This window comes from Colias philodice, chromosome 27 (genome assembly GCF_061535455.1).
Source record: "Colias philodice isolate Cphi_HAF_F1 chromosome 27, ilColPhil1 Martin Lab GWU primary, whole genome shotgun sequence".
NCBI lineage: Eukaryota > Metazoa > Arthropoda > Insecta > Lepidoptera > Pieridae > Colias > Colias philodice.
Genome location: NC_143112.1, coordinates 349,780 through 361,953, shown reverse-complemented (window position 1 = coordinate 361,953; position 12,174 = coordinate 349,780). Strand labels below are relative to the sequence as shown.

Here is a 12,174-nt window from a genome sequence, read left to right as displayed (position 1 = left end):
TTTTAAAGAAATAGTGTCTGTGTTAAGTGTTTAGAGGTAATCAAAAATGTATGGAGGGACGGTCGGAACATCAACCTTAAAATCTTTGATTGTATAAAGTTTAATTATTTCAAAGCTGCTCATTAATTGTTTTTAAAATTGTTTTTCTAAGACCAAGAATTGTAATTGTTTAAATTAAAATTAATAATATTGTAATAATATACACGTGTTATAGATTTATATTTTTATATAGTTTGGCTTTTAAACATATACAAATAAGGAACAAAATGCTTAGAATCAGACATATTTACTTAATATTATTATTGTACTCTCGCCTCGTAACATTCATTTTGGTGTTGGTTGTAATATCACAGGTTTATATTGTTTTGTCTGCTTTTTCGTGAGGATTTGAATGTTTTGACATAAATAATAATTATTTTAATTGTTGCTCTTTAGGCTAACACGGAAATATGATAAAAATGTCTCAATCATTTTATTAATATTTGATCGAGTTAAGATCAATGGAGTGGTTTAAAGAACGTGATAATATACATTCACACAATTATACACACTCAATATACATTGTTATTTAAATGTTTTAAAAAATAGTTTATGCATGCATTGTCAAATCAAATTAAGATAAATCGCGAAATATAATTCCTATGCGAATGAGATGGTATCACTGTTTAGCCACCTATCTTCAGACACAAAAATCACAACATTAAATTGCTCTGATGCGTCGTAAAAAAACGAAAAACCAACATTTTCGCAATTATAATATTTAGCAATGATGTTTACTTTGTGCATGCAATATCCATAACCAAATATAAAAAATGTATGCGTGTACTAGAGTACACACGTAAGAAGTGAAACTTCTTTATGACCTTAAAAATGTCACGAGTATGGCGTAACGCAAAAATGTCACGCGTACGGCGTAGCGCAAAAATGTCACGCGTACGGCGTAACGCAAAAATGTCACGCGTACGGCGTAACGCAAAAATGTCACGCGTACGGCGTAACGCAAAAATGTTACACTATATTTTTGTCCAACCCCGATAAAGAAGTTTCACTTCAATAAATTAATTCCCTATACTTATAAAAACACGTTCAAATTAGCCGGAGCCCCCCTCCACACCACGGCTCGGCCGCTCCAAGGACACGCACGACAAGCCGGCCCCGCCCACCGGCTTCCTCAGCGGCCTTCCGCGATCCCTCTCTAACCTCACGGGACAGAGCTTACGGAATCTAAGACAAGCGAGACAGACTAGATTACAGCAAGAAAACCAACAGCCCTTGAGACTACATAACACACAAAACACGCATAACACGCATAATGCGCATAATAATACAGTGCCAATCGTGCCAACAACGTGTCTCGATAATTCACCCCCACCGCTACCGCCGAGATCGATAGAACGAAGAAATCCGTTGTCTCCACCAATAACAACAACGGCGAATAGCAAACACTTGCAACAACAACAACAGTCGCCGTACAACAGAAGGGCGCAATATAGAGAGGAAATAAGGCGTTCGTCGCATTCGTTAGATGGGGAATTGGATGGACCGCAACCGAACTCGATAGCTCTGCAGATGAGCTACCCGCTGGTGAATCTGCCGCCGCCGCCGTTACAGGTAATTTAGGGTGTGGTTAATTGAGTTTGATACAAAATATTAAAAAAAAAAACAAAGAAATTGCCTCTAAACAGTCATGTATAATGAACAACTAGACTGCTATAACACTTAATAATGTGTTCGAATCTAAACAATAAATCTCTCAAATATTGATTTATAATAAACTATTCGGTTGAAAATCACGTTAAAAACTTGTCCGAAGCATAACTCTGCCTACGCGTAAGTAAGGCAGAGTTTTGTTTAATACAATGGACTTTGAACGTTACTGCGACGAAATAAAGTGCTAATTTCAATGTATGGTTGGACATTTTACAAGTGTGTCAGTCTAGTTGTTTATAGTAAGTATATCGATAGCTTCCAAACTTTTTATAAAAGGAAAACTTTAACAAGTTCTTAAAAACTATTCTGATCAATCATATACAAATATGTACGTATGGTCTAGCGTATCTGGTTTTATTTTGGAAGGTACGTAAGAGTAATACAGTATTGTTATTTTTCAAGTTGTATAAACTCAATTGGCCACAATCACTCATGTAATATAGTTTTGGTGTTGGTTGTATAATCATTTCGTTCAGCTTAGCTTCTTATAGACTTCACGCTTTTATCAAGTCTGTTTTTAATGTTCAAATACTGATTAGAAATTATATGGATGCGTTTGAACATTGAAATGAAGACCCCAAAGTTAGAGTTAATAAGTAACTTTTTAAATAGAAATAAAGTTGATTAAATTAATCTTAAAAAAAATATTCATTAGTCTTTATGTGATTCTACATATTGGTAGTTTTGCTTATGAAATCATATATAAGGTTTTATTTTATACAAAAACAGTATTGGTTATTATTATAAGGGAAATATTGGTGAAATCTTATTGAATATGCATGGAAATATATTATTATTCCAATTCAAGTTGTTTTACGAGTGTGAGTTTCCTTTATTTAAGGATGATATATTTCTGCTTAATAAAACTGTGTGTCTTCTAAATCCCTAATTATTTGTTATCTGTCTGTGACTAATATTTCATGTTTCCTTTTAAACTCTATGTATACTTTATTATATACCTAATTCTTTAAATTATGAAGGTGTAATTTTTATAGTACGTTATATTAGTTTTAGGCAAATCGGAATGGACCTAATGAATGATTGCTACAATTATGTATTAAATTAAATTTTAAAATATTTTTTTTTAATTTAACGTATGATAGAAATGAATATACTTACATAAAGCTATGTAAATATTTCCATGACACATATTCATCTAGGAGTTAGAACCATCTATAAAATTCTATAGCGCTAAAGAAAATCCCTATTACTTGCTAAAAATATGGCCAATCATTATTAAATTGAATGTTCTGTCCTCTTCACTCTTAAATGGTTTGCGGTAAGCGGGAATGTGACAAAAGTCATCACTTTTAATAATAAATTGTAAAGTTATTTATAAGTGTCTTCATATTGTAAATTTCAGACGGATAACAGAAATAATGTGCCGGTTATGCACGTCAGAAGTCAATCGTCGCCTGAGCATTTGGACCACGAGTTGCCTAGGTGTAAGTATATTATTTTATCTTTTAACCAATTTGTAAAAAGGAGGATGTTGTGTGTAATATAGTGTTGTGGAGTCAAGTAAATGTTTCTTCCTTACTAATATAATAAAAAGTTAAGTAATGTGTAAAATTAGCCGGGGCGAAGCGTATAATAAAAAAAAAAAAACAGAAGCATACATTTAATTGCATTAAAACTAAATATGAAAATCTTTCGCCCTTTCAAATAATGTTTATTAAACAACCATTATTTATACTACAGCTTGAGGTCGTACAGAATAACCTCCATAAACATATTCAACATATTCAACGAAATAAGCAGCTCGATATAGTGCAGAAAATCTCCTCTCATTAATAATATTTATTATTAAACTATTATTTGTATTAATTCATTTATAATATCATCAATAATATTAATGAAATAAACTCCATTGTATAACAGGTCGAGGCGGTGCGGACAAAGAGGCGTGGTCTCGCGGCACCTCACCGCCGGGCACTCCGCCACCGCCCTACCCGCACTCCACACAGGTATAATACATATATTACGTTTATTTCATCACTTCATTGACATACTATAAACATTTAGACTGTAAAAGGCAATAAAAACCTGTCAAAAATATCCGAGCACAGTGTAAAGTTAAAAGTTAAAGTGTAAATAATATACATATTGAAATTAACACCTTAACTCGTGGTAGTAATGTTCAAAGTCTATTGTATAAGCTCATTAGAAAACTCTGCCTTTCAATACGAGTAGGCAGAGTTTGGCTTCAGACAATTTTTGTGTGTCTGCGTTTGCGTTGTAATTTTACGTCAATGAACCACTAACAAATTTTTAAAAATTTAAATGTACAAAAATATCCGCATATTGAAATAAAATTTCATTTCTATAGAAAAATATATTCTAATAGCATTTCCATGATTTCAGCCATGTTCCGATCCGCAGCGAGCGATAATATCGATGGAAGAAGACGATTCGCCGGCGTCTGTAAGTATATTAACTGTATTATATTATGTTTATCAATATTGCATGCTAAAAAACCCGGCCTTTATTGTGCGATTCTATAAATTTGACTCAAGAATCTTTTAAACGGATTTTTTTTTACAAAAATTGGAGGTTTCAATGATTCCAATTTTTTTTGTATGTTAAAATTAAAACACTTCAACTTATGTGAATGCTCTGTTCGAATTAAATATGTTTCTCTCAATATTCAGCCCTTTTTTCTCCAAGACAACACTTAAGATGTGTTAAAAATATATTCTCTCTACAATAATATTTTTTCTATAATTTGCAGGACAGTTCAACATACTCGGGTCTGTTCTCGAACTTACGCACGGTGCGCGACTCGAAAGCTAGAATGGCGGTCCTTATCAATTGGCTGTTGGGCGAGAGACGGTAATTTATGTATTCATTAATATTAATTATTATTTAGATAGACATAAATGTACGATTATTGATGATTTTAGGTAAAAATATGAAGGATGTAATTTTTGTCTTTTAATAATAAATAATACATATTATAATTGTTCGTTATGTTTGTGACTTCAAATCAAAATCAAATAACTAATATGTATATGTATATTTGTATGGGAGTGATTCCTTGTTCCATAGCAGTTCTATTTATTATTTATCTCTTGTGAAATGCTATGATTTGAATTAAATGATATTTTTGTATGTATATGTGAGTGCGTCCGTGCGTGCATGTGTGCGTACACAGTTCTATTGCTGTTTTCTTATTACTTGACTATTGATTTTCTCTTCTTGGTAGTAAATATATATATATATTACACTATATGGATACATATGATATGCGTGTGGGTGGCAAGACGGTTATCTACGTTTACCATTTATATTTCCCTATACCTATATACAATGTACATACATTGTACATTGACGACGCGGTTGGCGCAGTGGTAAAGTAACTGCCTACTGAGCCGACGGTCCCGGGTTCGATCCCCGGTCAGGGCAAATATTTGTGTGATGAACTCAATTATTTGTTCTTGGGTCTGGGTGTTATCTATATATGTATTTATTAAATACTAGTGGTCCGCCCCGGCTTCGCCTGTGGTACATATTTCGCAATAAAAGGTAGCCTATGTCCTTTCTCGGGTATCAAAATATCTCCATACCAAATTTCATGCAAATTGGTTCAGTAGTTTAGGCGTGATTGAGTAACAGACAGACAGACACAGTTACTTTCGCATTTATAATATTAGTATGGATTATATTTATCGTCGCCTAGTACCCACAACACAAGCCTTAATTGAGCTTACTGTGGGACTAGGTCGATTTGTGTAATAATGTCCTATAATATTTGTTTATTTATTTATTACATAACATTATCCCCGTTTATTTGACAGATGCGCGTGCGCAGCCCTAGTGCTAGTACTAACGGACGCGTATCGGTCCGCGGCCGGAGCCCCCGCAGCCCTGAGGCGATGGGCCTACGAGATACACTCGGTGTTTCTGATGCCCAATGCGGTATGTGTTTACATATCTATATAGTTGTAAGAAAGAAAAAAAGTCAGGAGTGTCAGAAGTGAAACTTCTTTGGCAAGATTCGAGCTGCGCTACCGGAAAGCTAATATAGAAATAAAATATCGAATATTACATTTAAAAAAAAAATTGGTTGTTTGTAAAGTAGGTTTACGATCGAGATGTTTACGTGATAACATAATGCAGTGGCAGCGCTCGAGATGAGACGGGAGATCGGTCCGTCTCTCTCTCGTTATACCTGCGATCGCGCTCGTGAGGTTTTGGTGTGACACATGTCACCCGACTAAAACGATTTTAAAAACGTTATCACGTTAAAAAAAATCTTGTACTACACATAGTCACTTGAAATGTTAAATTCCAAAGGTTGATTTTACTTTACTTTTATGAGTGTACCAAAATCGTCGCCTTACTCCATGACGTGACGGTATTGCCATGACACAACCTTGAAATTTTACTCTCAACGCGCCTAAAGAAGTTTAACTTCAAAAATATTTATTTTGTTTATACTTCACAGATAGAGTCTAAACATAATAATTTGATTGTATCTTGTTCATAAATAGGTGCTGCAGTTAAACGGTGTGGATGAAAATATGGCCAACGAGATTGAACACGTGCTAGTTAACGGTAAGTATTTATTATTATTTTGTATTTAATCTGATTAATCTTTGATCCTTGTAAAACATACTCTAGAAGTTTAACTTCAAAGAATAACCATTAATTTTGTTAATAACTTTCGTCTGGTAAATAAATGATACACTAAGGCCAATTTCACGACATGCTGATAAAAATAGCTTTGCACTAAAATTTCCTTTTTAATTATTTTTAATTTTTATTGATTCATAATCTAAATTCTAAACGAAACACATTACAAAAATTGTAAAACTTATTATAAATCATATTCCTAATTCCCCATTTATTTATATCACAATAGAATACGAGAAAGAAGAAATCCTCCGGAACGTGTTCCGCAAAGCGCGAAGACAAGCAAAAGACGAACTTGCCAAACAACTGTCGGAGTTTCAAGGCAAAAGGCGGTTGGGTTTAGCCACACTGTATGGACCTGATGATGCCACACTGCAGAGGTGTGACGTGGATAAGGCGCAGGTATGTAAAATGTCACAAAAAATTACAAATAAACGACTATGGAACACAAAACACTACAGTGGAACACGATGCAAGTTATGTCGTGCCACAGTGCACTATAGTGTAGTGCGTCGTGTCACACTAGACAGCAGTGCACTGTGGCACGACGTACTACACTATAGTGCATTGTGGCACGTCACACTAGACCGCAGTGCACTGTGGCACGACATACTACACTATAGTGCATTGTGGCACGTCACACTAGACCGCAGTGCACTGTGGCACGACGTCAGAACACAATACACTTGAACACGACACACTGCATCAAAACGTGACTTACTTCACTAGCAAAACATACTGTAATGTTTTAATAACTGATAGTATTTAACAAGTATTAAAATGTACACCGTCTTCACAGGAAGTGGTAGTGGTCGAGAGGATAATGTGCCAACGTCTCCGAGCGGTCGCTCAAGCGGGGCCCGGGGGCAATACTGCTAATACGGGCAGTATGGGCAGTATGGGCAATATGGGCAGTATGGGCAGTATGGGCAATATGGGCAGTATGGGCAATGGCACTGGGGGCAATATGGGCAATACTGGCACCGGGGGCAGTGGGGGCACGGGGGGCAATGGTGCTTCGCCCGAGGCACATTCCGCGTTGTTGGCCGCTTTGGTTGCTGCGGCGCTGTGTTTGCACTGTCGGTGAGTTTGTTTTTGATTTTTAACCGACTTTAAAAAAAGGAGGTTATTTCTTTTAATTTTTTTCTATGTACTCTGATATCGCCGAGGTTTATGTACCGATTTTCTTTATATAATGAAAATTAATTGCTAAATGTGTCGGTAAGAGCAAAACTCGAGAACGGCTGAACTGATTTCGTTAATTCTTTTTTATAATATTCCTTGAAGTACGAGGATGGTTCTAATGGAGAGAAAACGTAAACATGTACCACGGATGAAGCCGGGGCGGAACGCTAGTTAATAATACAATTATTTTTTTTATTTAGTGTTGAATTTTAAATATTATTGAAATAATATGTGTTTGATTTTTGTTATACAGTATAATAAATTGTTGTAAAAAAAAAACTTGATATAAGTTATCAAAATATTAACACCGGGAAATAAATTATATCAGATAGTGATGATCTTGTTTAGTAGAAAATGATAATAAATTTTATTGGAATTCCGAACTCCAAGCAAAATAATCGTGTATTAATTAGTAATTACTGAAACAAACCATAGCAAAACCCTTTAAACGGAAATTTTAAAAACCCGTAACCATGGGAAAGTCTTGACCGACATATTATGTCAATATTTTTATTTAATTGACGAGCCATTATCAGCTTATCGTTGATAACAACTGTTTATGACAACACAACTATATAATACGTATTTTGAACCTTATAACTGTGGAATAAGGTTCATTTTCATTCCATATACCAAGTATCATGGTATATAACAAGAAATTTGAACCTTATGTGTGGAAAATAAGGTTTAATTTCGTTGTATTAGTTTGCTAATATGTCACACCTATGCATTTTTTATCATTTTTGGCAAAATTTCGAATGAATCGACTCATTCAGTTGTGTATGTTGCAATGTGTTGTAAAGTTTGTCTCGTAAAATAGTGCATTGATAGTGAATACTAGTTGTGTTGTCCCGGATTTCTCTGTGTTTATTTTGATAGTTTTAGGACAACTTTGTGTCAGAATTGCAGTGTTGACTAATTAATAGTCGTTTTTGGTTATTTAGTGCTAAATATAAATTACTCATTTAATCAATTTTTGTCTAATCTTAAAAATTATAATACTCAACGTACGCGAACTTTCCCACTAGTAAATTAAAAGAAAGGAAAACGAACGAATCGAAAGTTGAATTCACAGAGTACTTACGGTATTTAATAAGAACAGTGATTATACGAACAATCTTCTTCTCTTAATTAGTCTCCACCCAATAAAAAGGGACTTCGCCAATGTATTATACAAACAATAAAAAGTTAAAACATAATTTAACAAATGGAACAGTGTCACATAAAAATTAAAAAAATTGTGGGTAGTTGTAAATTTATAACATTTACACGTCAATTGAGTTTTGTGACAGTTATCAAATAAAACTCGAACAAAAAACGTTTGCTTAAGTTATTAAATATTTTAATTTTAATATTAATATGAAATAATTATACATAACTGTACAATTGTTAACACAAGGAAATAAATGTAACGTTTTATCGTATTTTACTGTTTTCCTGTTAGCTTAGACGTCATTTAAAAGCAGTGTTGTGAATAAAATATTTCGTACGGACGTCCCATACATCAATATAAGCATTATTAAAAAAACTTAACACATAAGATAAAAGTGTTTTGAAACAAATATCTAATGTTCGAGTGTAAACAAACAAATATCTAATGTTCGAGTGTAAAATAGTGACTTACTGAGTGATGATTGTAGTTAGTGAATAAAAGTAGTGATAAAAATGGTGAATGTAGTGGAGATTAGTGACACGGAGGCGAGAGAAGTCAGGAGGCGATGGTGGCAGTCGCCAAAAAATAAAAAGATGAAACATAGCAAGTATGGGACTTTGTACAAATGTTAAAAGTAGGCTAGGTTATCTATATCTATACTAATAAATAATATTATAAAGCTGAAGAGCTTTGTTTGTTTGTTTGAACGTGCTAATCTCAGGAACTACTGGTCCGATTTGAAAAATTCTTTCGGTGTTAGATAGTCCATTTATCGAAAAAGGCTATAGGCTATATATCATCACCCTAATACCAACAGCAATGCGGGTGAAACCGCGGGGCACAGCTAGTTTATATCTAAAACTAATTGCCCCGGTAGACGTTGCCTTATTGCCCCTTTTTCGTGTTTTCTCTCCATAAGAACTTTCCGTTTGCCTTAACAAATCGTTTACAAAATTTGTGCCGTATTGGTCGAGCCGTTTTTGAATTTTGCGCTTAGCTAAACATTTGGCGATTAATTTTTATTATATAGATGTGTAAAAGTAAGCTCTGTGTGCATTGTTTTACGTACGTATAGCTTGTTAAGAGTAAGTAATAATTTTAGTTAAAAACTAAAAAATAACGCTTTAATATTATGATATTATTGTAATGTCACCGGACCTTGATAAGTGTACAAAGTTTGAATCAAACCTGTCCGTTTAAAGTTGGTCAAAATCAAGTCTAAAATAGTTGGTTACATATAAATATACAGGTGAAGTTTATACAGGGTGTCCCACCATTGGTATACTAAGCGCGAAGGGACGTGTAGTTTTGCATACACTGATCACGTAAAAAATACATAAACAACTTTTGTTGTAATTTTTTACATCAAAAAATTTTTGATAAATTTTTCCTGAAAATCCATGTTTTCTTCTCTAGCTTCGCGCAGCCGTCATATACCGCTTCTCTAATGTGAGCTTTTTGTCTATGAAAACATAATCTTAAACGATAGCTCACGTGCTAGTGGCAAAAATGGGCGGGCTGCTTCTTAGGGGTGTACACATAGAGTTTTAAGAATTCATCTATTTGGAAAAAAAAATGCGTCTGGAATTTTTTAAGTAATTTTTACGTACTCAGCGTAGGCAAAACTATAACCTCCTTTGAGCTTAGTATACCAACAGTCTGACACCCTGTATAAGCGTGTTCAAAAAGGTTTATTTATAGAATTTCCTTAATTCATAGCACATTGGATGAGTAAAAGTTTAATTATATTCTTGAATTAATGGAAACACTTGTTTTGTTCAAGGGAATTTCCCTTGAATTTCCCAAGTGTAAAGTTTTGATAATATGCTTCTTGAGTAATGTCCTTTTTGTGGAACTAGGGACAAATAAAATGTAGATTTGTATTCATATTATTATTAAATTTTAAAGCTCGACAATGAGGAGCTTAAACCAAATAAATGCTTTTCTTGGAAATAATTGTTTAAAAAAAATTTTATGATATGTTTTAGGTAAGATTCAGATGAACAATTAAATATCAGTGCGCAATGTGCGTCGGATTAAATAATATTTACATATTATTATTTATCACTGTTTTGTGCTTGTGAAACGCATGAGAACATTTTTATGTATAAAATTAAACAAAAATACTTATGTTTAAAGTGTTTTTCATATCTTAGAAATATACATTTACTTACCCATATTTTCTAAAATTGAGTTTATTTTTCCTATAATCACGTTAATTAAGTTTTAGTTTTATCTATAAAGCATTTAACTTTTTTCAAGCATTATCTTTTTATAGCATTTTAAAATATTATCTAAACTGATCGAAATTTTAGTTTAAAGAGAAAACTTAAACTTTGTAACGTCTTCACACAGAAACTACCGCACCGATTTCAAAATTTCTTTCAGCATCAGAAAGCTAAAAATTTTCTCTATCACATATGACATATTTTATTCCATCTTAACAAACGAGAGGGTTAAAATAAACCATTTTCGATATGTAGACCGGCGTCGGTAGCGGCGGCGGTGGGCGGGTCTCGCGCGTCCTTCTTACAAAGGGATAAATTGTACAAGCAGCGCGTCAAGCAGCTCGCCAAGCAGCATCCGCAGCCGGTAAGCTTTTCTATTTCTAATGTATTTTATAAGAAATACATGTATAATTTACTTAACTGCCATTCTTTTTTTAACATTGTAGTTACGTCAATATTTCTGTAAATTCCTAATGTAATTATTTTCACTTTATTGCAAATAAGAAAAAGAAAACTGGATTGATTTTAAAAAAAGCATTTAGTAGATATTTATTCAGAAAACAAAGTGTCCTCCCGCCTCGTCCATGCGGTGCGCTTTTTGAATTGTTTGATTTCAATATCGGTTGTTTTATAATCGGTGATACCGATACCGATATCGATATCGGTATCGTTACATCCCTTTTTTTTTTAAGTGGGGAAATCTTGCATACATACGTACAGCCTCCGGGGAAAGGGCCGGGGATTATGTCGGATTCCTACCGACCAAAACCCCACTGTATTCCGTCAAGCCGCATCAACGACGGGGCCACGGGTATAGGTAGAATTCGTCCGTGACCCCATCAGCAATCGTTACATACCTAGTTTTAAGCTATCTTATTATATAATGTATGTGCTATAAAATGTTTTATGTATATTATGAATTGTTATTTGTGTGTCCAGTACGTGGTCCGCGGGCACCACCTGCAGCTGCAGGCGATCACGTCGCTCGCGCACTGCCACCACTGCGAGTTGCCGCTCGCCGGCCTCGCGCCGCAGGCCTACGTGTGCACCGGTCAGTGGGACATACACACATACACACATACACACATACACACATACAGACAGACCGACAAACGCAGAAGAACATGAAATAAAAATACACACAACATATACAACGAGACATATTGAAAAATACGCTGCCAAAACAAACAGACACTGAAAATTCACTAAAACAGACACAATTTACCCCAATATAACATTATAAAAAAAAACAACAAATTTCAC

General features: G+C 34.2%; 1 protein-coding gene across 1 annotated transcript in view; it reads left to right on the top strand.

The window, feature by feature from the left end:
- RhoGEF2 (Rho guanine nucleotide exchange factor 2) overlaps nucleotides 1-12,174 on the top strand; it is a 191,327-nt gene that overhangs the window by 56,182 nt on the left and 122,971 nt on the right. Inside the window, exons 7-17 of the mRNA XM_089711831.1 lie at nucleotides 1,096-1,611; nucleotides 3,074-3,155; nucleotides 3,592-3,677; nucleotides 4,075-4,134; nucleotides 4,442-4,542; nucleotides 5,508-5,628; nucleotides 6,204-6,267; nucleotides 6,575-6,747; nucleotides 7,145-7,428; nucleotides 11,167-11,275; nucleotides 11,851-11,962. Coding sequence (XP_089567957.1) covers nucleotides 1,096-1,611; nucleotides 3,074-3,155; nucleotides 3,592-3,677; nucleotides 4,075-4,134; nucleotides 4,442-4,542; nucleotides 5,508-5,628; nucleotides 6,204-6,267; nucleotides 6,575-6,747; nucleotides 7,145-7,428; nucleotides 11,167-11,275; nucleotides 11,851-11,962 — 1,708 coding nt within the window. The remainder of the gene's footprint in view (nucleotides 1-1,095; nucleotides 1,612-3,073; nucleotides 3,156-3,591; nucleotides 3,678-4,074; nucleotides 4,135-4,441; nucleotides 4,543-5,507; nucleotides 5,629-6,203; nucleotides 6,268-6,574; nucleotides 6,748-7,144; nucleotides 7,429-11,166; nucleotides 11,276-11,850; nucleotides 11,963-12,174) is intronic.